The following is a 26531-nucleotide window of genomic DNA, read 5'->3' as shown; positions in this document are numbered from 1 at the left end:
AGTATGATAAACTGAACCAATAATCAAAACCTACTAAACAGGATGTATATGTATGTGTGTGTGTGTGTGTGTGTGTGTGTGTATGTATGTATGTATGTGTGTGTATATGTGTGTGTATGTGTATATGTGTGTGTGTGTGTATACATATGTACACATTTTAAGTTATGGTGGATGAAAAAGGTGACAGCACACTGGATATAGTGAAAAAAAGTTTTTGTATTATAGTCCAATAAGTGGACTATAATACAATCAATTTTTATTCACCAGTGTCTAGTGTGTTGTCGCCTCTCCAGGTTGGGTGGTGTGTGTGTGTGTATAACTCCACCTTACCTTCAAGGCTCTTCACTCATCTGTTCCTCCTTACATATAGCTTTGATCACTTGCTATGTCACTGTTCGTTTCCTGCGCTCTACTCATAACCATCTCCTATCCACCCCTTTCCCCTCCACTGCGTGCTCTTGCTTTAAACCTTTCTCCCTCCCTGTCCCTTACCCTCCGCATATGCCAAGCACCCTCCCTCCCCACCTTTAAGTTAAACCTTAAAACTCCCTTCTTAAATGAAGCATTTCAATAGCCTGTACTGGTGGCTACGATCCCACAACCATAATCACTCCTACCAACCATTGTGGCCAAGCACTGCCATCTACTGCACTTATTCCCTCATCGGATGTCTCTGCACTTCTAACAATATGCCACGTAAAATGTAAGCTCTACAGGCCAGGGGTTTCCTTTCCTATTGCTGGACTTATTGGTTTGCTGCCCTTAATACAGTAGAGGGAATTCTAATACAATGTTTCTTTTGTTAAGTGCTGAGTACACTGTTGGCGATATTGCACGCGCGTGCACACACAATGTTATTAAATATTTGCCTTCTTCCCGTCCCCTTCTTTATTATATATATATATATATATAAAAAAAAATGTAAAGCCCTTTACAATTTCTAATTTGACTCATTGTTATGCTTGTGTGTGGATTTACCTTTCTTAGGCCTCCCGTTTTCCTTCTGCTTCCAGCATTATTTAGGTCATTTTAGGGTTCCAATTTTTTTAAATCTATTTTCTATTTAGCACTTTTTGATCTTGTTGCCTTTTTCATAGTTTTTCTTTATTTACTTTAGCACCTTTCACCCCTTATTTTATTCATCTTTATCATATATATATATATCTATATATATCTATATATTCCCCCCTTCCTTTATTGGACACTACATAGAGGACGAGCTTTGCCTCTACCATTCATTCATTACCCCGGAGCTCTTTTTCGTTTTGATGCTCCGTTCAGGAGATATAAGTGTTTGACATATGAAGTGGGTTGAAGGTTGAAGTTTGCGGTTGAAGTTTAGCCCGTGCAGTCCAAACATGATGATTTAACTTTCGGACAACCTATGAAGAAATAACCACGTCGTGGGGTCTGGCACTCCAGCGGCCTCATGATGTAGTGCAGGGCTAGCCAACTCCATTCTTCAAGTGCCACCAACCAGTCAGGTTTTCGGGATATCCCAGCTGATTGAGCCACTTGTGCTGAAGAAGGGATATCCTGAAAACCTGACAGTGGCCCTTCAGGGCTGGAGCTGGCCACCTCTGATGTAGTGGCTGCACAATGGGATTACAGCTCCTGAGAAGCGCTGAGCAACATCTAGCCAGCAGAGGAAACGAAGAGGAGGGGATCCTCCCCTTTTGTTCCAGTCTTCAGGGATGTTGTGGTCACGGGATTGCTCTGGCACTCCACAGGTGAGACCAGGAAAAGCAGGACACGCTCAGCAGGCAAAATATTAACATTATATCATTTTACAATAACAAGGTGTTGACATGTTGCATTTAGATAAAAAGTTCCACAGACCGTCCTTACGCATAAAAAATTTGTCGAAAATCGCAAAAATCCTCCAAAGTACCCTGTTAACATAAAAACCACGATTGGAAATATGAAACTGCTGCCAATCCTTAATAGCACGCTACCACTAAACCTATGACTAGCATTAGCTCACTTCGGTCTTAGTTTGAACTGCCCCTTTAATACTATTTTCTGCAACTCTACATAAAGCTGCCATCACTCAGCACCATGCCATCATTCTAATAAACCCGATCGTATTTTATACACTGTGGCACTCACTCGGCCCGTTTATATGCACGCTGGCTATCCTCTGTCCTGGGAAGAGTGCGGAGATTTATGCTGCCAGGTGTGCCCAAGCATCCCCATAAACAGGAAGCAGCTGCCACCAAATGCTCCTTTTAAAGATAAAATATGAGAAGTGGCTGTGCATGCCTCACTGTGCGTGACACTGAGCACAGCTCTGCATGCAGCACACGCTCCTCTCTGAAGGGAGGGCAGAAACAGCAATAGTTTCACTTTGCAGAATAGGGTATCAAACCAAAGCTTGTTATTGTAAAAGTGAAGGTCAAATGGTGGATCCTACCATGGACGGAGAAATAAACAAAGCAGTTGTATATACAGAATTAGTCCTGAGCTTTTGCTTACCACTTCATCTTCTGTCCAGCACTTCTCAATCAGTTTAGGTACTGGCTTTTTCACCAAGCGCTGCAAGGCTTTTCCAGCATCGTAGTTGCTTTCATGTAGCTAAAGGGAACACCAAAAAAATGTCTATTAGCTCAATTAGTCTCCAATATCAGACGGCACCCAGGGTTTATTTTGAGTTTCTCCATGGAAACTCGAAACATAATACAACAGAGTGTTTAGGATGCATACACATGGAAACAGAGTTTGATGGCAGATAAGAACCGCTAATCTATAAAGATAGCAATACATGCCTTATTCCAGAGATAGCCAACAACTGGAGGTTAAGTGTAATGTGTACCCGATAAAAAATACAAAGGGAGTACAACTGAGAGAGACATCTCTTACTTGTGCATTTAAGGTGTGCTTCTTTTCTTTACCAGTCTCATCGCATAGCAGTTCACACTAACACTCATGCACACATTTAGAGTCCTAAGAAGCAACCTAAAAAGGAGGGGGTCAAATCCTAATGAGGAAAAGAACTGTGCATGGAAAGATCATTCTTCAAAAATATTTCAGGGACAATAGATTTTACTGCATGGCATGTAAACAGAATCTGTAAAGTACAACAAGCCCCGAGCAGAGAGAACAAAGGCTACTTTGTACATAGGAGTCTGGCGTAGCCAATCATTTGCAGCCGCACACAAGAAGCAGCAGGAAAGAACGTCTTATGATAGCGGTGGCCAAGCTTCACAGCGCTCCAAACCCATACAGAAACCTTCAATCCTGCCTCAAATTACGAGCAGTCTGGATAAGTATCTGCCACCTCAGTGAAGCCAGTTGAGCTTTCAAACTGCTGCAATCTGACATCCCCTTTGCTTTCCCCTACTACGCACACAGCCAGGGTCCATTGGCCAAAAACAGAGCACTGAACATGCCTCCTCCATCTCTGGATCAAATGACTGCTCACGCAAAGAAAGCAAACACCAACCCCAGGGCCCCCCTTCAGCCTGTGTGCAGAGAAACTGCACGCAACAGAAATCCAGCAGCATCCAGTGCAGAGGTGGGCAACATCATATACATCAACGCCTGAACATAAGCCATTCCCATATAACTGCTCCCTATAACTCCTATTAGCTCTATATAACCGCTCTGTAGAACATCTCACTCTGATCATCGATTTCTCCATTTTCTCTCTCTGTGCCTTGAGCCCCTCTAAAAAGTGCCACACAACCTTGCCATATAACCGCTCCCTATAACTCCTCCTATTTCTCCATATAACCGCTCTGTATAATATCTTTCCCCCTCCCTCCCCCTTGCCTCTCGCTGCCCCTCTCCCCCTTGCCTCTCGCTGCCCCTCTCCCCCTTGCCTCTCGCTGCCCCCCTCCCCCTTGCCTCTCGCTGCCCCTCTCCCCCTTGCCTCTCGCTGCCCCCCTCCCCCTTGCCTCTCGCTGCCCCTCTCCCCCTTGCCTCTCGCTGCCCCTCTCCCCCTTGCCTCTCGCTGCCCCTCTCCCCCTTGCCTCTCGCTGCCCCTCTCCCCCTTGCCTCTCGCTGCCCCTCTCCCCCTTGCCTCTCGCTGCCCCTCTCCCCCTTGCCTCTCGCTGCCCCTCTCCCCCTTGCCTCTCGCTGCCCCCCTCCCCCTTGCCTCTCGCTGCCCCTCCCCCTTGCCTCTCGCTGACCCCTCTCCCCCTTGCCTCTCGCTGCCCCTCCCCCTTGCCTCTCGCTGCCCCTCCCCCTTGCCTCTCGCTGCCCCTCCCCCTTGCCTCTCGCTGCCCCACCCCCTTGCCTCTCGCTGCCCCTCCCCCTTGCCTCTCGCTGCCCCTCTCCCCCTTGCCTCTCGCTGCCCCTCTCCCCCTTGCCTCTCGCTGCCCCTCTCCCCCTTGCCTCTCGCTGCCCCTCTCCCCCTTGCCTCTCGCTGCCCCTCTCCCCCTTGCCTCTCGCTGCCCCTCTCCCCCTTGCCTCTCGCTGCCCCCCTCCCCCTTGCCTCTCGCGGCCCCTCTCCCCCTTGCCTCTCGCGGCCCCTCTCCCCCTTGCCTCTCGCTGCCCCTCTCCCCCTTGCCTCTCGCTGCCCCTCCCCCTTGCCTCTCGCTGCCCCTCCCCCTTGCCTCTCGCTGACCCCTCTCCCCCTTGCCTCTCGCTGCCCCTCCCCCTTGCCTCTCGCTGCCCCTCCCCCTTGCCTCTCGCTGCCCCTCCCCCTTGCCTCTCGCTGCCCCACCCCCTTGCCTCTCGCTGCCCCACCCCCTTGCCTCTCGCTGCCCCACCCCCTTGCCTCTCGCTGCCCCACCCCCTTGCCTCTCGCTGCCCCTCCCCCTTGCCTCTCGCTGCCCCTCCCCCTTGCCTCTCGCTGCCCCTCCCCCTTGCCTCTCGTCTGCAGGGGAAGTCTCTGTGGCCACAAACGGCCCATGGGCCACCAGTTGCCAACCAGTGATCTAATACAGGGGTGCACAAACTGGGGTAGCCGGGAGAGGACAGTGGGAGCAGGGTGATGGCAGAGGAGGGCAGCAGGAGACGTGGCAGAGCAGCAGAGGAGTTGGATGGTGGGAGCGAAGTGGGACGGCCGGGGAGCAGAGCCCCCTCCTCTGCGATCCAACCCGAAAGTCTTCACTGTCTAAGGCTGCGTCCATAGAGATGGGGAGCAGTGCTGAACAGCGCTGACGCTGAGGCTCGCGGGCGCGATTGGGAGGCGTGGCAGTGACGTCGCTGGGCCAATCGCCCGCGACGCACTGACGTCAATGTCATGGCGCCGTGACGTTGATGCTGCTTCGCTCTGATTGGATGTTTTCAGCCGACAGCGCTCTGAAAAACAGCTTGGCTGTCGGCTGAAAAATCCAGCGCCTCAGCACGCCTGCGGACGCTCGCGTGAGCCCCCTCTAAAGACATCCTCATGGAGGATGCAGGGGCTCAGCTCGGAGCGTCCGCACGGCTCAGCGCTGCTTGTCCTTCTATGGACGCAGCCTAACACTGCTACTGCACACTCCTTCCCGGCCATCCTCCAACAAAGGAGCAGGCAGAGAGGGGGCGAGAGAGGGGAGGGTGAGAGAGGGGAGGGCGAGAGAGAGGAGAGCGAGGGGAGGGCGAGAGAGGAGGAGGAGGGGAGGCGAGAGGGGAGGAGGAGCGGCGAGAGAGGACAACGACGGGGGGAGGGGGTGGAGAGGACGAGGGGGGAGAAAGGGGACGAGGCGAGGGGAGAAAGAGGACAAGGAGGGCGGGGAGAGGTTGCATTAGGACTTAAAATTTTAAAAAGTAGTCAGTATCTTATTATACTACTATATTGATAATTTGTGTGTGTATATATATATACACACATATATATATACACACACACAAATTATCAATATAGTAGTATAATAAGATAATACTGACTACTTTTTTAAAGTACATACACACAAATTAACATTTGTCATGTTTTTCTTGTGGGGGGGGGGGGGAGTAATATCACGGATGAAAAGGGGGGCTCGTATATAAGATCTGCCAGCAACTTCACCACCTTCGATATAAGCTTACACAACACAGATTTGACACAAAACCCTGCTTTCCTACGGAGGCATTATGCATCAGTGACAATGTACGGTACATTTGGAGTTTTAGAACACAAGACGAACATTAAAAAAAAAAAAATGTTCACATCAGCCTGCCTTTCACCAGATACTGTACATCCACTTGAATGTTAATGCTGTTACCTTTATCCCTACAGTAACTCATGCTTACAATTACTTGATTACACATTTATTCAAAATGGCATTAAAAACTGAATATTATTTTTATACATACTTATTACTGTGGGACCTTTCAGACAGTTTTTACTCCGCTCTGCACAAGACAATAGATACAGAAAATAAAGGGAGGAGTGAAATTATGAAGGTGCTGGAGGTAGCCAATTGATTGTGGGGGTGTTATTCACTATGTGCACATAGTCTATGACATTTTTGCTGTGCTGAGCCCGTATATGAATGATGGCCCTTTCAAACAGGCACACTGGGATAAGGAAAACTATCGCATGACAGAAGACAACTGGATAAGATATCACAAACCTGCCAGCCCTGCTCAGTGACAGTATCACAGCAGTTAAGTTCTTCTGTCTTTTGAGCCATCCTTCACATGACTACACCTCAGTACAAGGGGAACGGCGTGTCAGGATTTTCACATCGTATTGTTGCTTTGTTTCTCCCATCCCAGACATGTCACATGTAGTACTCTCCTGGTGTTATTATACACCTACATTTTTTCAGGACAATTGTGGTGAACCCATACCAGCAACGCAAAAGCTTTGAAGCTCACACTGAATACAAAATATAGATTACTTCTACTGTGTACAGATTATCATTTAAAGGAGGTTGAGAGCTGGCATTGAAACAGCACTGCAAATGTAGGGTTGCCAGGTGTCCAGTATTGAACCGGACTGTCCTGTATTTGGACACCTCTGTCCAGTAAAAAAAATGGAGGTAATACTGGACATGTATGTGGTATTACCTGAGTTATCACCTCTTTGGACATAGTGACCTGACCGGCTTGGGGGGCAGCAGGATTTCCCCGAGTAGGGAGAGTCCAAGTCCTTAGACAGTACATGATCAATGGCTGCGTTTTGTACAGTAGTAGAATACAGACATATCTTTCCCCTACCACTGTTACCCCTACACCTAAACTGTCCCTCATGGTCAATAACACCACAATCTCATCAACACACCAAACACATTGCCTAAGGGTCATCTTTGACTTTGCTCCCTCCTTCATTCAATCCCTCACCAAGTCTCCACCCTCTGAAATATCGCTAGCATACACCCTTTTCTCACTCATTTTGTTCCACCTTGACTACTGCAACCTTCTCCTAGCTGGCATTCCCCTCATCTGCCTGTCCCAATTCAAATCCGTCCAAAATGCTGCTGCTAGATTCACCTACCTCACTCACCGCTCCACTATGCAAAGCCACACACTGGCTTACCATATGCCCTAGAATTACATTTAAAACTCCAGCTCCAACTTCCAAAGCCCAATTCTGTCCCCCGCATACATGTCAGCTCTCTTCCCCAAATATACCACGAAAAGCCCTCTCTGTTCTTCCCATGAGTCCCCGTTCCTCCTGCCTTATTACCGGCTCATTTCCGCCTACAAGACTTCTCCTGTGCTGCCCCCTCTCTGAATTTCTCTACCACGCACCATCAGCCTCTCCCACAGCTTTCAGACATTTAAAAACACACCTTTTTAGGGAAGCCTATCTGGCATACCCCCAATATCTCCCCTCCAACTCTGTTGGGACCAGCTGTGCCAATGGACCAAACTCCATGCTAAACACTCACACCCCAAACCTTAATGGAATCAGCTGTGAGTCTGGACTATACTACACCAGGCATACTCCGTCCCACAATGATCAGTCACAGTCAACGATTGAGCCATCTATGCTGAAGCAGGGATATCCGGAAAACCTGCCCTGTTGGAAGCCCTTGAGGACTGGAGTTGGCTACCCCTGATCTAGATTGTAAGAGCTCACAAGCAGAATCCTTATTTACCTTGTACCTGTATGCGCTTGTTTGTCCTTATTTGGTATGTCGTTCTGTGTGTGTAATTTATATCACTCTGTACCCCCATTGTACAGAGCTGCGGAATATGTTGGCAGTTATAAATAAACGATAATTATAATACATGCAAGTCTGATCAGGAGTATAAGAGGCACAAAAAAGGGTATACTTGATAGAAGAAAAAAAATAGGAAGACTGTACAAAATTTAAAGATAAGGAGGTGGAGGCTATTAAAGAATCCAACTCAACCAACTACCCCTGAATTAGAAAGAATAAAAAAGTAGAAATGTGTTTGACCTGTTCTGGAATAGCAGCTGTAATTGCACTTTTGCAATCACTGTTTCCTTGGTCATGCTTGTGTTCCACTAATAACACATTACAAATTGATCTGTTATTACATAGTTACATAGTAGATGAGATTGAAAAAAGACATACGTCCATCAAGTTCAACCTATGCTAAATTTAGACAACAGATACTTTATCCTATATCTATACTTATTTATTGATCCAGAGGAAGGCAAACAAAAAACCCCAGTCATATCATCCAATAATATCTCATAAGGGGAAAAATAAATTCCTTCCTGACTCGAAGAATTGGCAATCGGATTACTCCCTGGATCAACATCCTTCCCATGTATACTTATTTGGTATATCCCTGTATATCTTTCCTTTCTAAAAAGATGTCCAACCTTTTTTGAACAAATTTATTGTATCTGCCATCACAGTCTCCATAGGTAATGAATTCCACATTTTAGCTGCCCTTACTGTAACGAACCCTTTCCTTTGTTGCTGGTGAAATCTCCTTTCCTCCAACCTAAAGGGATGCCCCTGAGTCCTTTGTACTACCCTTGGGATGAATAGTTCATTTGAAAGCTCCTTGTACTGTCCCCAAATATATTTGTATATAGTTATGATATCCCCTCAGACACCTATTTTCTAATGTAAATAAATCAAATTTAGCTAGCTTCTCCTCAAAGATAGATTGTCCATCCCTTTATTGATTTGGTGGCTCTTCTCTGCACTCTCTAGTTCCATAATGTCTTTTCTAAGGAGTGGTGCCCAAAATTGTACTCCATTTTCAGGTTGTGGTCTTACTAATGCTTTGTAAAGGAGCATAATTGTTTACTTCCCTTCCATCCATTGCCCGTTTGATGCAAGATAAGATCTTGGTTGCCTTTGCAGCTACTGCATGGCTATGGGCGCTATTGTTAAGCCTGCTATCTAAAGCACTCCTAAATCCTTCTCCATCAAGGATTTCCCCCAATTTATCCCCGTTTAATTTGTAAGTCGCCTTTTTATTCTTGCATCCCAAATGCATAACCTTACATTTATCTGTATTAAACCTCATCTGCCATTTACCTGCCCACGTTTCCAGTCTCTCCAAGTCCTTCTGAAGAGAAATTACATCCTGCTCTGATTCGATTACCTTACACAATTTAGTGTCATCAGCAAAGATGGAGACTTTGCTCTCGATGCCAACCTCAAGGTCATTAATAAACAAGTTAAAAAGCAGGGGTCCCAGTACCGATCCCTGAGGTACTCCACTCACGACTTTAGCCCAACCTGAAAAAGTTCCATTTATGACAACCCTCTGTTGTCTGTCCTTCAACCAGTTTTCAATCCAGGTGCATAAATTATTACTGAGTCCAATTAGCCATTTTAGTCCTTCTCAATGTGGCTCTGAACATATCTGAAGACCCAATGAATGCATCTTAAATATTAAAACAGCAGAAAATATGTTCTATATTGTAGTGCTCCAGCAAACCTTTTTCATTGGGACTACATCTTGTGTGCGCCATTTTGGAATCTAATCAAATCGTGGTACAGAGTATCTACAGTTAACTCAGTCTTTGTTGGATTACAGCTACAATAATTAGTTAGCTTAATTAAATTAATTGACAATGAAATGTAATTTTAAGTTTTAAGAATCTTGTCCGACAAGTCTGCAATGGCCAACCACACAATTCACTACCATAACAGGTAAAAAGCCCAACCTTAACCTCCGCAGTCAGTGGCATCTCATACTATTTCCATTTGTAGAGACTCAGCTGTAATGTTCCGTTTTGTTTTCATGAACTCCATTCCTAGCCGCTCACATCTGAACCCTGAGCCTCCATTCTCAGTTAGAGCTTCAATTACAGTGCATGTTCCATGGAAACCATTCCAGTTCAGAGCTGAACGGTGGTGGGAGAAGGTAGCTTTGGTTACCTGTGCTTCTGCAAGGAGCCATTACATTGCCCGTTCCACAATATATGAACAATATGAAGTTGTATTGGACCCTCTCTGTCCCCCTTCAAGATGTTTACAAATATGTTTTTACCATGGCTTCCTAGATGTAATAAACAAATGATCACACAAATTCTATGTAAGTAATCTAGATTTCATCTGCATTTGAGAGGGGGTCTCACCAATCTGATGTGTGTTGAGGGGAGACCAGGGTCCTTTTTGGACCGAAGAAATCACACTTTACACCAAACCTTTCAAGCAACTACTGCAGGCTGTCATATCATTCTGAAATCCCTCACATAGGACAGCACCGTACTGCTATTTAAATACTATTTATACGTTTTCTGCAGACACCCAAGAGCTCGGGTATAGAACATATTCTCATGGGAATACTGCAGTAGGAAAGTAGATCTTGGGGGTGAAAGCAGAGTTCCCCGGAGGCAGGAGGACGCGGTCGCAGAGATCTTGGAATGACTTGCCTCCACTGCCGGCTGCTTGGTGTTATTTTTAGACTAGTTCATTTTACAAATTGGCAGCCCTTATTCTTAACCTGACATGCACAGGGACAAACCACTCCACGATAGGCAAGATACAAGGACACCCTCACAGAGCGGTCCCGTGATGCACTGCATCTCATCAGCAGCTCCCTCTATTGTGCCTCCAGCCCCCTTCCACATACACCTATATATTGCCATATCTTTGCAAAGATGATAAGTCACTACCCTACTACTGCTGATAGCGGGTGCTGTTATTGCAGAAATGAAGCCCTGGAAGTGGCGTGCCGAGGCTGATTTATAGCAGGGCTGAAAACCTTATTGAATTTCCATAGTAATAAATGACACCGCTCATCCGTTGCTCCCATACAACTCCCTGGGCTGCATATCACTGCCTAGAATCACAAGAAGATAACCACGAGAAAGCAGCGCTATGAAAACAAGCGCTATGAGTATGGAGCAAGCCACGGGCCAAGCCTGGAAACGTGCACAGAGGTGCAGGCGCATACATAGGCAGATGGGCTTTCCACTATTAGTTTAACGGTATCAGTGTAACCCAGTCCTCAAGGGCCACAAACGGGTCAGGTTTTCAGGATATTCCTGCTTCGGCACAGGTGGCTCAATCAGTGGCTCAATCAGTGGCTCAATCAGTGACTCAATCAGTGACTCAATCAGTGACTCAATCAGTGACTCAATCAGTGACTCAATCAGTGACTCAGTCACAGAATGAGCCACTTGTGCTGAAGCAGGCGTATCCTGGAAACCTGAACTGTTGGTGGCCCTTGAGGACTTAAGTTGCCCACCCCTGGTGTAACCGCTTCTGTTCCAAAACATAAAACACCCCCCCCCCCCCTCCCAGTGGGTGCCATAAACCAACCATCAGAGGTACAGCTTTTTAATAAAACATTGACCTCTAGGCTCCTGAAATGTTATTTCAATTCCAGCTATACAACAACCCTCAGTTTTATACAAGCAGATTCAATGCAAGATTGTTAATCCATGCTAATCTGGCGTGAAAATAGTTATAGGTCATAGTAATAAGGAACGGAAAAGTCCCCAACCACCGCACTAAGAAATCCAGAAATGAATGACATTGTGAGGATCAGGGCTTAGAAAGGGTAGCGACAGAAGGTGGTGTTTGAAAAACTGCATAGCTTGCACGATTACCCCCTTCTATCCTAAGCAGCCACCAATACAATACACTGCAAAGGGATGATATCAAGTTGTTGCTAGGTAGACCAGCAGAAAAATGTGAAACAGTAGGTGTTTCAGGTACCACTGTTTGATCTTCCACAGCTATTTAGCCTATATATTGACATCAATATAAAATGTGTGTGCTAATACTTTTACCTTCTTACGTTTTATGCAGTCCTGAAACAACATTATAAATAGGCATATTTAATTAAGTTATTTCCTATTTAGAGATAACTTTACTAGCTCTGATCTCTCCTGGGATTTAAAAACTTTTAAGCTCTGCTTAGAAAGCTATATTTCAGATACAATGAAGTGCAAGCACCCGTCCATTTAACATTTCCCGTGTTTTAACTACCCTTATGGGGGCGCACGCCTCAAAAAAAGGGATAATTTTTTCTTCTCCTCTGTGCTTGCACATACCACTATATATGTAATATGTATAAGAGATATACTCCTCTTATGCAGCACCCTTCTACACTAACAGTTACTTTGGTCGAGCAAGGCTGTCCGATACCCCATTATATTTCCTTTCAAGTTCAGGCGGAAGAGCCATAATGAACAGCACCCTAACGAATAGCAGTGAGAAATGGGATGGTGCTTACAGCAGCGAAGGGAGGCTGACAAGAAAAATGATGCAGTGAATTATGACAGAGTTTGAAAGCAGCTGAGCAATTAAACAATGATTGCCAACGCTACTGAGCCCTGCAAATATTGAACGTAAATTTATCTCGGGAGTAGCAGTCATATCATTTAAAGAGAAGAGTGTGATCAGGAAAGGGAAATGAATGGATGGAAAGGCAGTGAAAGCCCGGTAGAAAGTTAAAAGCATTTTTGGACGCTAACATATTACATTTCCTAGTAAACTGGATCAATGCAGGGGGACAGCTTGGTACCAGGTTACATATAGGCAAACTCAACCAGACCGGTCTCATTTTAATATACCTGAAGATACTGCAACACACCTAGCGGGAAAGTAAGTAATCTGCCTGATAATCTGTTTATAGAATCCGCCCCTCTATTCTGTGTGCCAAGAGTGTCATTAATCACTGGTGAGAGTCCCTATGCAGCTCTAATGTTTGAAGAGCTAAACTGGCATAAACTGTGCCCAAGCAGGCACAATAACAGCCTCAAAGCTTCTTGACAGAGACATAGAGATGACGGTCAGCTGTGCTAAATGGAAATCGTGCCCAAAGGGTTAGAGGGAATTATTCTTATTAAACTATCAAAAGTGGCCATATAAATAATAATATTGTGGAAAAGCTAACTGTGACGGTGAAGAGGTAACCAGGCTCACTAATAAAGGTTAAGCTCGTTTAGTTACCTCTGATCTATGTGTTGGGGTTCAGGAGTGTCAGCTCTTGGACCCAACTGTTGTAAAAACATTACCTGTAATTATGCGCCAATAAAGAATGTTTGTGTTTTTACCTTTCCAGGGATGCCAGTAAACAGGGATTGCTGTGGTATCAGTTTCAGGGGGCGGGGGGGGGGGGGGGGGAGTTTGCGGAGAAAGTGTTGTCAGAATGTGTCTATCTAGTCAGGAACCAGAGTTGCTGATTCCCCTAAAAATGTACCCAGGAATCAGGTCGGATTCCTGGATGCATGTAGACACAGTGTCTCGGTAATATCTCCCCTTGAAAACCCTTCCGTGACTCACCACTAGGGGTCCCTGCTTCAGCATGGCCCAGAAAGTTAAATGGTGCAAAGGGATGTAAAGTATTCCTGTAACTATAAGGGGTCTTCAGGTCAGGGGGGATATCCAGTTACTGTACAGGTAACCCAGAACCTGCTTTGAAGTGCTGGGGGTACTCCAACCATCTATAAGGTTGAGAGGCGGCTTGTAAAGTCCAGTCCTAAATCTATTTTATAGTGTGTGGGGAATATGGCTAGTAAGAAATAAAGTGCAGTTTTTTTATTCTATTCCCCATACCAGCAAAACTTAGGATATTTTTAAAGTGTATATTTTATTAAATTGTGTGTTTTAAAACATATATGCTCGTGCACAGAAATTAGCTGGGACTTTCAGATCAAATGCTCTGACAGGCCACAGGTGCTACCAACTGGTGCCAATAGGTCTGGCAGAACATCTGGAGATGAAAGCCCCAGAGCATGTCTGTGGTGTCAAGACTATTTGGACAGGAGGGAAGGACTCAAGTATCCACGTCCTGGGATCAATGGACGCTCTTTGCATTTCCATTTGCCCCACCAGACTTAGTGGAGCCGACAATGGGTTAGCTGGGGGGAAGATGCTGCTGGTGGGCACATTTCCCATTGGCTGATTAATATTTTCCATCCACTCGTTTTTCAAGCTAGCTCCACACGCCCCCTGCCTCTGACATCAACAGCCAGATGAGCCCTGCTCTGAGTGGCTGCAGAGAAAATTATCATCATGCTTTGGATTGGACTATAGAATTGTTTTAATTAAACTCTAAACAAAAACCCTACCCATCAGATAGTTAGTTCTCCAGTCCGAAAGATTTTAAGTTTCCAGTTTCAAGTTTCCAGCAAGAAAGGGCTGCTTCAGTGAAAGCTGCCTGGAATACTTTCTGTCCTGTTTTTGCAACTATTATCAGGGTTAGGATTCCCTGCACCTAGGAGAATCAAGGTTGTTACCCCAATTCCCAAGTGTGTCTTTTTGCTGTAGTTTGTGTATCATTGTGTGTATGTCCTTTTTTTGTGTGAATAAATTTACAATTTATTTCATTAACTTGTTTTGCTCAATGAATGATCCTGGTAAACAGGTGTAAATTACCTGGTCTCCCATGACAGGCTTTATTTATTGGTGGCAGCGTGTGGGATCATTGAGCTTTATGTTTTAAAAACCTGCGGGGTCTTCTAACAAAGAGAAACTCGTAGATTGCGAGCTCTCAAAACAAGTAGTGACTTACACACGTTACACAAAGCAGAAAAAGAGCAGGTTCTCTCTGTCACTTAGTTTAGAGCCACAGGGTGAAGATGGACCGCAGGTCAGGTTGCTATCGGACCTGGGACCGTTCACGGATTGTCGCCTGGGGTGAAAGCTACGGACAACTGACCACAGGTCGGGCAAAGACAGTGCTGAAGGAGGATCTTGAGAACCATGAAGGAAGCATAACTTCACCCAAGGCGGTTACAGCCTCATCTGCAGTTGCAGGGACCACTAGCCCTGCCAGGGTGCCGGGCGGTCAGCCCAGCCCTGGAGGTAGTGGAGGCAGAGGAGGAGGAGGACAACAGGGATGTCGACGGGGCGGTTGGTGTGCCAGATGCCAGGATTGGAAGTGCGTTAACCCTTTTGGCCAGTGCTCGCCCGGATACAGGGCTCACCTCGCTCTTCGCAGAATGGTGAGTGGGAATGACTTGAGCAGCGGTTACAGTTGTTTGGAACTCCTTAGCAGCAGCAGATTCCCGCAACCCCAAGGACTTTTGCCATACCTCCCCGGCCACAGCCATCTCATCACAGCTTTGGCAAGTTTGTGGATGGGGTCGACAAGATCGACGGATACCTCAAAGTATTTGAGGATCAGTGTTGCTGGTTCCGTATACCTGAGCGGGACTGGGTGGTACATTTGTCACCGTTACTGGCAGGGGTCGCTTTGGAGACCTTCCATGCCATCCCGTCAGCGAACTGCGATGACAACAAGCATGTCAAGGCTTTGCGGCTTACACAATATACCCTCACATGAGAGGCATACCGGGGTATATTCCGGACAGGGGACAAATCCAGCAAGGAGTCCTATGCGAGGTTCTCTGGCCGCATGGTCCAACATGCGACTCAGTGGGTGGAGGGGTGTAATGGCGTTAAATATCACACGTTACTGGACTTAATATGCAAAGTACAGTTGCTCCAAATTTATCCCTCTGACATATGGAACTGGGTCTTTGACCACAAACCAGCAACTTGCCATGCTGCAGCCATAATGGCTGATGACTTTATTAACAGTCGTGCCTTGTCCCGCAAGAAAGGGTCCACCCAGGAAGTAGCCAGTCCGGCTCGGGTGACGAAAAGCACTCCGCAATGGAAGCCTAAACCAGTTGCTATGGGGGTGCTGCCAAGACTACAGAGTTTAAGCATGAACGGAGGTGCTACCAGTGTAATAAGACGGGACATCTCAGATCTGACTGTCCGTACAAGCCAAAGTCCGGAAATCCCCATCAGGGGCAAAGCTCTCCAGCTGCGAGGCCAGTCGCCGCCGTGCGAATGTAAGGATTCTGCTTGATCTGTGTTTTAGTTCAGGTTTTAGTTCAGGTTTTCCAGGCTGCCTGCCCTTTCTGTTCAAACTGGCCATTTTGGTTACTGGCAGCCTGTTATATAAGGCCGCACTTCCTGGTGGGAGTCGCCGAGCAAAGTTTTGTGTGTTTGCAGCTCTTGTCGGTGTTTGCAGTTACGTTTTTGAATTCTTGTTGCTGACCCTGGACCATGAACCCCGACCTTGCTGCCTTCTGCCTGCACTGACCTCCGCTTGCCTCCTCGACTTTGCACCCCCACCCCACGTAGAGCCTAAGCTAGAATGGCCGGAGTTAGGGACACAGTTTAGGGGCGCAGTGCGGTCTGATCCCAGCTCAGAGGGTATGACATTTTTGGGTCTGCCTGTGAGAGTGTGTCAGCCCGGTTCTTATGGCATCGTGGGCTCTTGTACAGAGAGCAGGATTCTACTGTTCCAGGGAGAATAGGCAGCAGTTACTGCAGGTAGCCCACTCCCTACCACTAGCGGGGGCATCAGGGGGTCACTTGCACGAGGGCCCTGCTGTTGCAGTGTTTCTACTGGCTGGGGCATCCAGGGCAGCGGCAGCGATTTGCCGCTCCTTTGATGCCTGCCAGCAAGTAGGTAAGGCGGGTGATCGTGTGAAGGCGCCCCTGAACCCACTACGGTAATAGGGAAACCCTTCCAGAGTAGCCATGAACATAGTGGGACCCTTGATGATCCCTAGCTGGTCCAGCAAGCTCACATCCTCACAGTGGTGGATTTTGCCACCCGGTACCGAGGCTGTGACACTTGCCACCATTGAAGCAAAGGCTTTGATTGTGATTTCTACTAGAGTAGGATTTCCCAGTGAGATTATAACTGATCAAGGGTCACAATTCATATCAGAATTGTTGGTGTCTGTGGGATTCGTGCGGGGTGAAGAACCAGCGCACGACCCCTTACCACCCCAAGACAAACGGTCTATGTGAGAGGTTCAATGGTACCCTGAAGCAGATGCTTCAAGCTTTTATAGAGGCTGAAGAGACTGGGAGATTCCCCTGCAGCACTTGCTGTTTGCATACAGAGAGGTACTGCAAGAATCTACTGGCTTCTCTCCCTTCGAGCTCCTATGTGGTCGCAGGGTACACAGGGGCCCCTTGACTTGTTCCGTGAGGGATGGGAAGGGGAGACTACCAATACTGATGCTTCTGTGCTGAGGTGTGTGGTAGATCTCAGGAAATGGTTAGACATGCTTATGAGGTTGGCACAGGACAATTTCAGGGAGGCTCAGACCAAGCAGAAGACTTGGTATGATCAGAATGCCCGTAGCAGAGAATTCATCCCTGGGCAGCAAGTGCTTGTTCTGAAGCCCACTCATCAGAACAAACTAATGGCTGCCTTGTCTGGACCGTATACGGTACTCAAGAGGATGAATGAGTGCAACTATGTTGTGCAGCTAGATGGAGAGACAGGTAGAAATAGGACTAATCATATTAATATGCTTAAGAAATATTTTCAACAGAGTGTAGCATCAGTGACAGCTATCTGTAGCCCACCAATGGGGGCCCCGGCGAGCAATGCTCTGCCTGACCACATAGGAGAATCTATGCAGGGGGTACAGTAGAGCAGGTTGAGATAGGGTCTCCGCTCAGTGCACAGCAGAGGGTTCAGGCAAAGGCTATGTTAGAGCAGCATAGGGTCCTGTTCACAGATAAACCATGCAGGACACATATTACTGACCATCCAGTGGACACTGGTGATCAGATACCTCTGCATAAGCATGCCTATCGGGTATCAGCAGAGATAAAGGGCAGTATAGAGAGGGAAGTGGAGGAGATGCTGGCCCTAATGGTAATTGTACCGTCCCAGAGCTCTTGGGCTTATCCGGTAGTCTTAGTACCTAAGAAGGACAGAACCACTCGGTTCTGTGTGGACTACCGGAAGCTCAATGCTCAGACGGTGTCAGATGTTTATCCCATGACCCGCATGGGTGAGCTCCTAGATGAGCTTGCAGGGGCAAAGTATCTGACAACTATGGATTTGTCTAAAGGTTACTGGCAAATCCCTCTGACCTAGAAGGCTAGGGAGAAGTCAGCTTTTATCACTTCCAAGTGGCCTCTATGAATTTTTAGTGATGCCATTTGGTATGAAAAATTCCCCGCCAACCTTCCAACGCCTGGTCAATAGGCTACTGGAAGGGATGCAGGGTTATGCAAGGGCATACCTGGACGATATTCCTGTGTTTAGCAATACATGGGAGACTCACTTGATTCATGTAGCAGCGGTGCTACGTAGGATCAGGGAAGCAGGGCTGACACTGGAGCCCACAAAGTGTCTAGTGGGTATGGCAGAAGTGTTATATTTAGGGAACAGAGTGGGTGGAGGGCATCTGAAGCAAGAACCAGCTAAAGTAGAAGCTATAGTTCAGTGGCCAGTTCCTAAGACCAAAAAGCAGGTCATGGCTTTTTTAGGCACTGCCGACTATTTCAGAAAGTTTGTCCCCCAGTACAGCACCATTGCTAAACCCCTGACTGACTTGACTCAAACGACTCTTGGTTCTGGTAGCCTGGTCTCCTGCCTATGAAAAAGCTTTTCAGGCGCTGAAGACAGCACTGGCTAGTGCTCCCATCCTGGCTGCACCAGACTACACCAAGAAGTTTCTTGTACAGACCGATGCCTCCGACGGTATCGGTGTTGTACTCAGCCAGGTGGGCGAGGAAGGGGGTGAATATCCCATTGTATACCAGAGTAGGAAGCTCCAACTGAGGGAAGTGGCTTATGCCACAATTGAGAAAGAATGCCTGGCCATAGTATGGGCTTTAAAGAAATTGCAGCCCTATCCGTATGGCAGTTCATTCACTGTGATCACAACCCTTTAAGTTGGCTACAGAGGGTGTCGGGGGAGAATGTCATGTTACTACGCTGGAGCCTTGCCCTTATGAATTTTACATAACCATACAGCACAAGAAGGGAAGTGAGCATGGTAATGCTTATGGACTCTACCGACAGGATATCCCCAATGAACCAAAATCCTCAAGAGTCCATAGGCTTGGGGAGCCACCGAACGAGGTGACTGCCACAGAGCCTCCATCTTGAGGTGTGACGGTGAAGAGGTAACCAGACTCACTACTAAAGATTAAGCCCGTTTGGTTACCTCTGATCCATGTGCTGGGGTTCAGGAGTGTCAGCTTTTGGACCCAACTGTTGTAAAAGCATTACCTGTAATTATGCAACAAAGAATTTTTGTGTTTTAACCTTTCCAGGGATGCCAACATGTGTCTATCTAGTCAGGAGCCAGAGTTGCTGGTTTCCCTAAAAATGTACCCAGGAATCAGGTCCAATTCCTGGATGCATGTAGACACAGTGTCTCGATAATATCTCCCCTTGAAAACGCTTGCGCTACTCACCACTAGGGGTCCCTACCTCAGCACAGCCCAGAATAGTAAATGGTGCAAAGGGATGTAAAGTATCCCTGTAACTATAAGGGGTCCCCAGGTTAGGGGGAATACCCAGTAGGTTCTGGGGGTACTCCAACCATCTATAACCGAGGTGGGCAACCCTGTCGCCAATCGCCACAAGTGGCGAATTGGCCATGAAAGTGTGGTGAATGAGTTTGCCAGTGTGTCCAGATTAAAATGTGTCTATGTGGGAAGCGCGGCGGTGGCGGCAAGCGCGAGTGCAGTGGCGGGGGGGGGGGGGCGATGGAAGCGCTGGTGCTGAGGGGGCGGGCCGTGAGCAGGGACCAGGCGAGTGCTGAGTGGAGGAGAGGGTGACCAAACAGAGAACGGCGGGGGTGGAGCCCAGACCCCGGCAGCACCAGAGACAGATATGGGGGGAGGTGTCGGAATTTTAACATGGTGTGGCGAATTTCAATTCTCATTCGCCACACCTGTGGCTACATTGAATAATAGGTTGCCCACCTATGATCTACAACAGTGTTTCCCAACTCCAGTCCTCAGGGAACCCCAACAGGTCAGGTGTTAACGATATCCCTGCTCCAGCACAGGTGAGTCAATCAGCGGCTTAGTCATTTTGATTGAGTCAAATGTGCTGGAGCAGGGATATCCTTAAGACCTGACCTGTTGGGGTTCCCTGAGGGCTGGAGTTGGGAAACACTGGTATATAAGGTTGTGAGGGGGCGTGTAAAGTCCATTTTATGTGAGTAAGTATATTTTATAGTGTGTGGGGAATATGGCTAGTAAGAAATAAAGTGCAGTTTTTTTATTCTATTCCCCATACCAGCAAAACTTAGTGTATATTATATTAAATTGTGTGTTTAAAAACATATATGCTTGGGCACAGAAATGAGCTGGGACTTTCAGAACCAATGTCCTACACATCCACCACATCATGAATATTTATTTATGTCAAAAAGAGTGCTACTGGGTGTGGGCAAATGTAATTTTGGTTATACCGTGATGTGGTATGCAGGCTTATGACGCTTTGGCCAAAGGGTTTTACTAAATAACCAAGTAAATATTACTATTAATCAAGTATTTAAACTTTATGCTTATTACTTTATATGTTTTGTCAATTGGATGTAGCATTGGGCATCCATGTCTTTTGTTGTATACATTTGCCACGCCCAGTAGCACTCTTTTTGACAAATAAATATTCATGATGTGGTGGGTGTAGGAGTTTGAGCTAGCTGGGAATGTGTGTGTTAATCAATTTCTGACTGGTAACAGTTGTATGGAGGTAGGTGGCACCTCCCCCCAGAGCTCACTCCTCCTCACCTTTTTAACTTGGGAGGTCTTTTCACTTTGCTGCAAAGAACAGGATCTAGTATGGTTCTTTCCCCTCATAGAGGTAAAAGGAAGGGTTCACAGTGTAGTGTAGGACCTGCATTAATTTGGTTATACCTTGACGTGGTATGCAGGCTTATGATGCTTTGGCCAAAGGGTTTAACTAAATAACCAAGTAAATATTATTGTTATTGAAGTATTTAAACTACAACCAATGTTCTGACAGGCCACTGGGGCTACCAATTGGCGCCAGTAGGTCTGGCAAGACATCTGAAGATGAAAGCCCCAGAGGCTGTCTAAAGTGTCAAGACTATTTGGACAGGAGGGAAGGACTCAAGTATCTACGTCCTGGGATCAATGGACGCTCTTTGCATTTCCTTTTGCTGCATCAGACTTAATGGAGCTGACAATGGGTTAGTTGGGGGGGGGGAGGGGGAGAAATGCTGCTTGTGGGCACATTTCCAATTGGCAGATTCATATTTCCCACACACCCGTTTTTTTTCAAGCTAGCTCAACATGCCCCCTGCCTTTGACATCAGCCAGATGAGCCCTGCTCTGAGAAATTTCTCACACTTTGGATTGGGCTATAGTATTTTTTTTAATGCAACTCAAAAAAAATCCTACGCCCATTAGATAGTTAGTTCTCCAGTCCTCTAAGATTCTCAGATTCTAGTTTCAAGTCTCCAACAAGAAAGGGCTGCTTCAGCAAAAGCTGTCTGGATTATTTTCTATCCTGTTTTTGCAACTGTTATCAGGGTTAGGATTCCCTGCACCTAGGAGAGTGTAGGTTATTACCCCAATTCCCAAGTAAGTGTGTCTTTTTGCTGTAGTTTGTGTATTTGTGTGTGAATACATTTACAATTTATTTCATTAACTTGTTTTGCTCAATGCATGGTAAAAAGGTGTCAATTGCCTGGTCTCCTGTGACACTAACCTACAACAAAATGTAGTCTGACAACTCAGGGTCATCATACAAAATATACAATCTTGTGATGGGAGCAGTAAACAGAACAATATAAATATGACACTTTCAATAATATACAGCCATGTCGGCACTGCAGGAGTTGGGAGAAGTAAAACATTTGTGGACACAAATCATTCACAATGGCACATGTTTGACTTTACTAAAGCAGAACAACACAATTATTTGCATCTCATCTATGTAAGGCCGTGATTATACCAGAAATGGCACGCAGCTTCAAATTAAATGTAATGAAAGCGCACATACTAATCGCGACATGCTGCAAAGCTTCTGTCTCATGAAGAGATGAGATTTTATTTTTCACAGATGACGCAGCCACATCACGTGATGTGCACGGCCAATCACAGTGCATCATAAACAAACCACACACAGACACACACAGAGATACATGATCTGCCTATGTCTCCCTGCAGTAGTGCTACAAATCGCGTCTGCATTTGCACATGCAGCGCTGCTACAATGACATCACCGGATCGCTCTGCAGTTTCTGGTATAATTGAGGCCTAAGTGTTTTGTGCAACTGCTATATTGATGTCTTCCTCTTTGTAGCAAGCTTCTGAAACTAAAACTATTGCACAAGGACAAAGAAACAAACTCTCGCAGAAATCAAGACAACTAGGGCAGGAGATACAAAAGGTAGCAAGCATCTACTCTAACAACGTCTCGCAATATAAATGTCAATTACAACAAGCTTACAATGATTGCAGACTTCATTTTTACAAAATAAATTATGCCCTGGTTGTTGTAGAACAGTGTTTTTCAACCGGGGTTCCCTGCAGGTCATTTGAAAATTGTACCAAATACAGAAGAATTTATAATGCATCTGATCTCAGGCGCGCTATTAGAGAGGGTTGGGTCCTTACACTGCATCAGATCTCAGATGCGCTATTAGAGAGGGTTGGGGTTCCTCACAATGCATCTGATCTCAGACGTGCTATTAGAGAGGGTTGGGGTTCCTTACAATACATCTGATCTCAGACGCACTATTAGAGAGGGTTGGGGTTCCTTACAATGCATCTGATCTCAGATGCACTATTAGAGAGGGTTGGGGTTCCTCACAATGCATCTGATCTCAGACACACTATTAGAGAGGGTTGGGGTTCCTTACAATGCATCTGATCTCAGACGCGCTATTAGAGAGGGTTGGGGTTCCGTAGAATTCCACAATATAATTATAGCGTTCCTTTTATTTTTAAAATAAATAAAAACCTGTTCTAGAACATGTAATTTCAGATTATGTAACACTGAGTTTTTAACATATACAGAGCACCAGAATAATTACAAAGGAGGCTACACATACAACTAGGATGTGGTACAAAAGTTATAAAAAAAGAAAAAAAAGAAAGAAAGAAAGAAAAAACAAAACAGAAAACAAAGCTTGTCCTTTGATTATATAACAACCTCTAATGTTTTTTTCCAGAAGCAAATAATCATTTCTCAGCACCCTCCATAACTGCTTATATCAGAAGTGCTGGCTGAACCCAACCCAGTGACGGTCAAGACAGGCATATCATAAACTTACTGTGTTAAGTGCATTTAGTGTAGTGTCATCTCGAGAAGCAGCTACGCAGCCATCTTCTGTGGATCCCCCGTCACACATTCCTGCAAAAGCAGCCATACTCCTGCCAAAAGAAAAGAAAAAAAAAAACAGAACACTACTTAAATCCTATTGGATGAACACTAGAGTGAACAGAAAACGGTTCTTTGTGACTAAATGACAATGCAGAATACAGTTGAGACGTTTCATAATTGTATTGTGCAAACGCAAAATTCCAGCATTACTTTACTGTAGTTATTGCAATGCATGTCCCTAATTTGTTTTCTCTTAGTGTCTGTGTATTGACCATCTGTCTCACGTCTGATTTCCCTCTGGCTCACTCAATCCAAACGCAGGTGCCAGAAAGCCCATGGTCATCTTTTATGGTAAAATTAAGGATATATCCATTTTAATGGCTATTTCCATTTCATATCTGATTTTTATCTTATGCCTCTAGCTCTTTTTGTGCACTAGTAATTAGTATTGGCGTTCCCAAAAATTATGCACTTGCATCCAACACTGTTCATATTCATATAAAGTTGTATCTTGTTTCAGCTGTCAAGGTTATTATTGACCAATATTCTAATATATAACCACTCAAGTATTCCGTGATTTCACAGTGGTTTCTACATAACATCACAACAACAATGATCTGTGTTATTATAAACATAAGGACAGAACGAAGAAGATTTAAAGTGAAAACCTCTACATTATAAAAAAAAATTGTCATGTTTTGTTCTTTATGCTGGTTAAAATGTCAGGTTTTGTTTTTATATCTCAACACCATCTAATAAAATCCCAGAATCTGAACCCAATTAATTTCAGCTTCGGGGACCCCCTGCTTCCTGAGTTACAGACCTCCAAACGGGGTGCCGGAATCTCGGCAAAGTTTAAAGCTCCCGCCTCACATGGGCCAATAAGGAAGCTGTGACGTCATCAGGTTCCGTTTCCCATTGGCTCACGCGACACGAGAGCCTTAAACTTTGCAAAGCTACCAGCATCCCCTTTGGGAGGTCTGTATCTCGGAAAGCAGAGCGTTCCTGGAGCTGAAATGAATGGGGCTCCACAGACCCCTGCTTCAATCCTATGTTGAAAAAAAAAACAAAAAAAACAATAATAAACAAGGCATGAATCGCTCTTGTAAAGAGAAACTTTTCCCCCTTTTGTGTTGGTAGACATGATAACGTTCGCATTTAAAACACAGGCCTCATTTCCCATTACGGGATGGAGGACAACAAAATCCATGCATTTGTCTCCATACAAAGGCTGCAAAACCTAACATTGTAAAAATCTATTGCAGACTCACCAAGTAAAAACAAACCGGTTATATCAAGTAAAGAAAAAACAAAAACCTTTTCTCCTAAAAATCTATTTCAGACTTCCTGACGAGAAACGGAAGTGTAAAGCCAGTCAAGTGATCAGACCACGGTTCTCTTAACACCGAGAACCTGTGGGTAGATTTGAAGTGCTGTTGGGTTCCAAACCTATCGCGTTGTTGAAGGCCTAAGTAAGCTCTGTGCTTCATTTTTACATCTCTGTGCCTCACCTGGCTGCCCGCAGGTACATCAGCAGGTCACAGTCATTCACCCCCGGCATCCACACCAACTCCTCATGTTGAGTGATGGCATCATGGGCTGGAGAAGGAAAAGGCTGCAAATCAGGAAGCTTGGCCTGTAGAGCAAAGAAAGATGTCCAAGGTGCGTCATTGCCAATTGTAAGGCATTCTTTTCAGCGTACCTGTGCGGTCTGTTGCTTTGTTACTTGGACACTACACAGAGCATCAGGTTGACAAGACAACCTCAGAAGCAGGCACCTAACGTGCCATGGCATTTCATACTGCAAAATGAGGTGAGAAATAACTACAGCTCAACCCCGTTATAACGCGATCCCACTTATAACGCGATGCAAGCGTGGCTCCCAATTTTCGTATTTATGAATACTTTACAACACTATTATTGCTATCATAAATACTTTATTGTACAATGCGTACAATTGTACATTATTTCTAACACGATCCGCTTATAACGTAATGTGATTCTTTGGACCCCAAGCACAGCGTTATAAGGGGGTTGAGCTGTAATAGGTCATGGGTGGTCAACTCCAGTCCTAAAGGTCCACCAACAGGTCAGGTTTTAAGGATATCGCTGCTTCAGCACAGGTGGCCCAATGACAGTCACCGACAGCCATCTGTGCTGAAGCAGCTGTATCCTTAAAACCTGACCTGTTGGTGGGCCTTGAGGACTGGAGTTGGCCACATCCAGTACTAGGCATTCAGCTACGCTAGATGAAACCCATTGGGCCTAGCTATTTAGTGACCCCTGCAACACACAACAGGCGTCAACTAGAAGGCCAGCACTGCAAAAACTAATGTAATGTAGATCCCAACTACTTGATGTATTGGCCAAATGAGGGCTGAGCAAAAATAATGGCACAGGTCCTTAAGAGCTTAAAAAATCATTTAAAAGTAACTCTGAGATGGGAGGATTAAGTGACTTGTCCAAAGGTCATACACAGCTGGTATTGGGTCTCGCACCACAATCTATCCCATTGAAGACAAGAGGCTAAAGCCCCCTCCCCCCTCAATCTTATTGCTGGGCTAGCGGGCGAGACAGCAAGAATTCAGAATTCACTTACTACAAGCCCCCAATTTAAAATCGAGGAAGATATGCGGAAACAGCGACGGCTCGGGGGAGGAAACGCTGTCATTAAATAGATATTACTCTGTGTCGGGAGACCCAATTAGCAGCTCTAGTCATCTGCAGCGATATTAGCAGCAAGAATAGAGAGCACTTCACGGGGAACGGCTTCCAGCCTCTGTAATTACTTCTTACAGTTGCAATACAAATCATACTTAAAAAGGCAATATTTATCTGGAACCTGCCAATTATGAGTCACAGGTTCAGAAGCCTGTGGCAGTGTCTTAACGCCTACATTGAGCAGAGCAGCTTCTGTAGCTGGATGTGTGATAATAACCCAGGACTTTCATAAAGTATTGTTTGTGGCTGGGGTGGCAATAAAGATCTGCAGGATTATTGTTTTTATTAAAGAAATGCAATATTTTAAGTGGGCTATTTAGTACTGCAGTGACCCTAGTCTAAACTCTGCCCCTACTTCAATTTAAAAAAAGTTGCACTGTATAATGATACAGCGTTAATATGTAGTGGTAAAAAGCATATATACAGAGAGGGTAGGAAGGAACTTAAAAATGGGTTCTCCAAGAACAAAAGGC

The 26531-nt window shown here is 45.7% G+C and overlaps 1 protein-coding gene across 7 annotated transcripts in view; it reads right to left on the bottom strand.

Moving 5' to 3' along the window:
• The window catches only part of LOC142496744 (arginine-glutamic acid dipeptide repeats protein-like), a 332612-nt gene that overhangs the window by 4623 nt on the left and 301458 nt on the right, over nt 1-26531 (bottom strand). For 6 of the 7 annotated variants that reach the window (XM_075603618.1, XM_075603617.1, XM_075603620.1 and 3 more), the window contains 3 exons: nt 24849-24973; nt 23288-23387; nt 2476-2574 (listed from right to left, as the gene is read on the bottom strand). In XM_075603618.1, coding sequence (XP_075459733.1) covers nt 2476-2574; nt 23288-23387; nt 24849-24973 — 324 coding nt within the window. Of the gene's footprint in view, nt 1-2475; nt 2575-6222; nt 6262-23287; nt 23388-24848; nt 24974-26531 lie in introns of those variants that run through there. The other variant, XM_075603623.1, reaches the window with a different exon arrangement.

This window comes from Ascaphus truei, chromosome 6 (genome assembly GCF_040206685.1).
Source record: "Ascaphus truei isolate aAscTru1 chromosome 6, aAscTru1.hap1, whole genome shotgun sequence".
NCBI lineage: Eukaryota > Metazoa > Chordata > Amphibia > Anura > Ascaphidae > Ascaphus > Ascaphus truei.
This window is presented reverse-complemented; position numbering and strand designations above follow the sequence as displayed.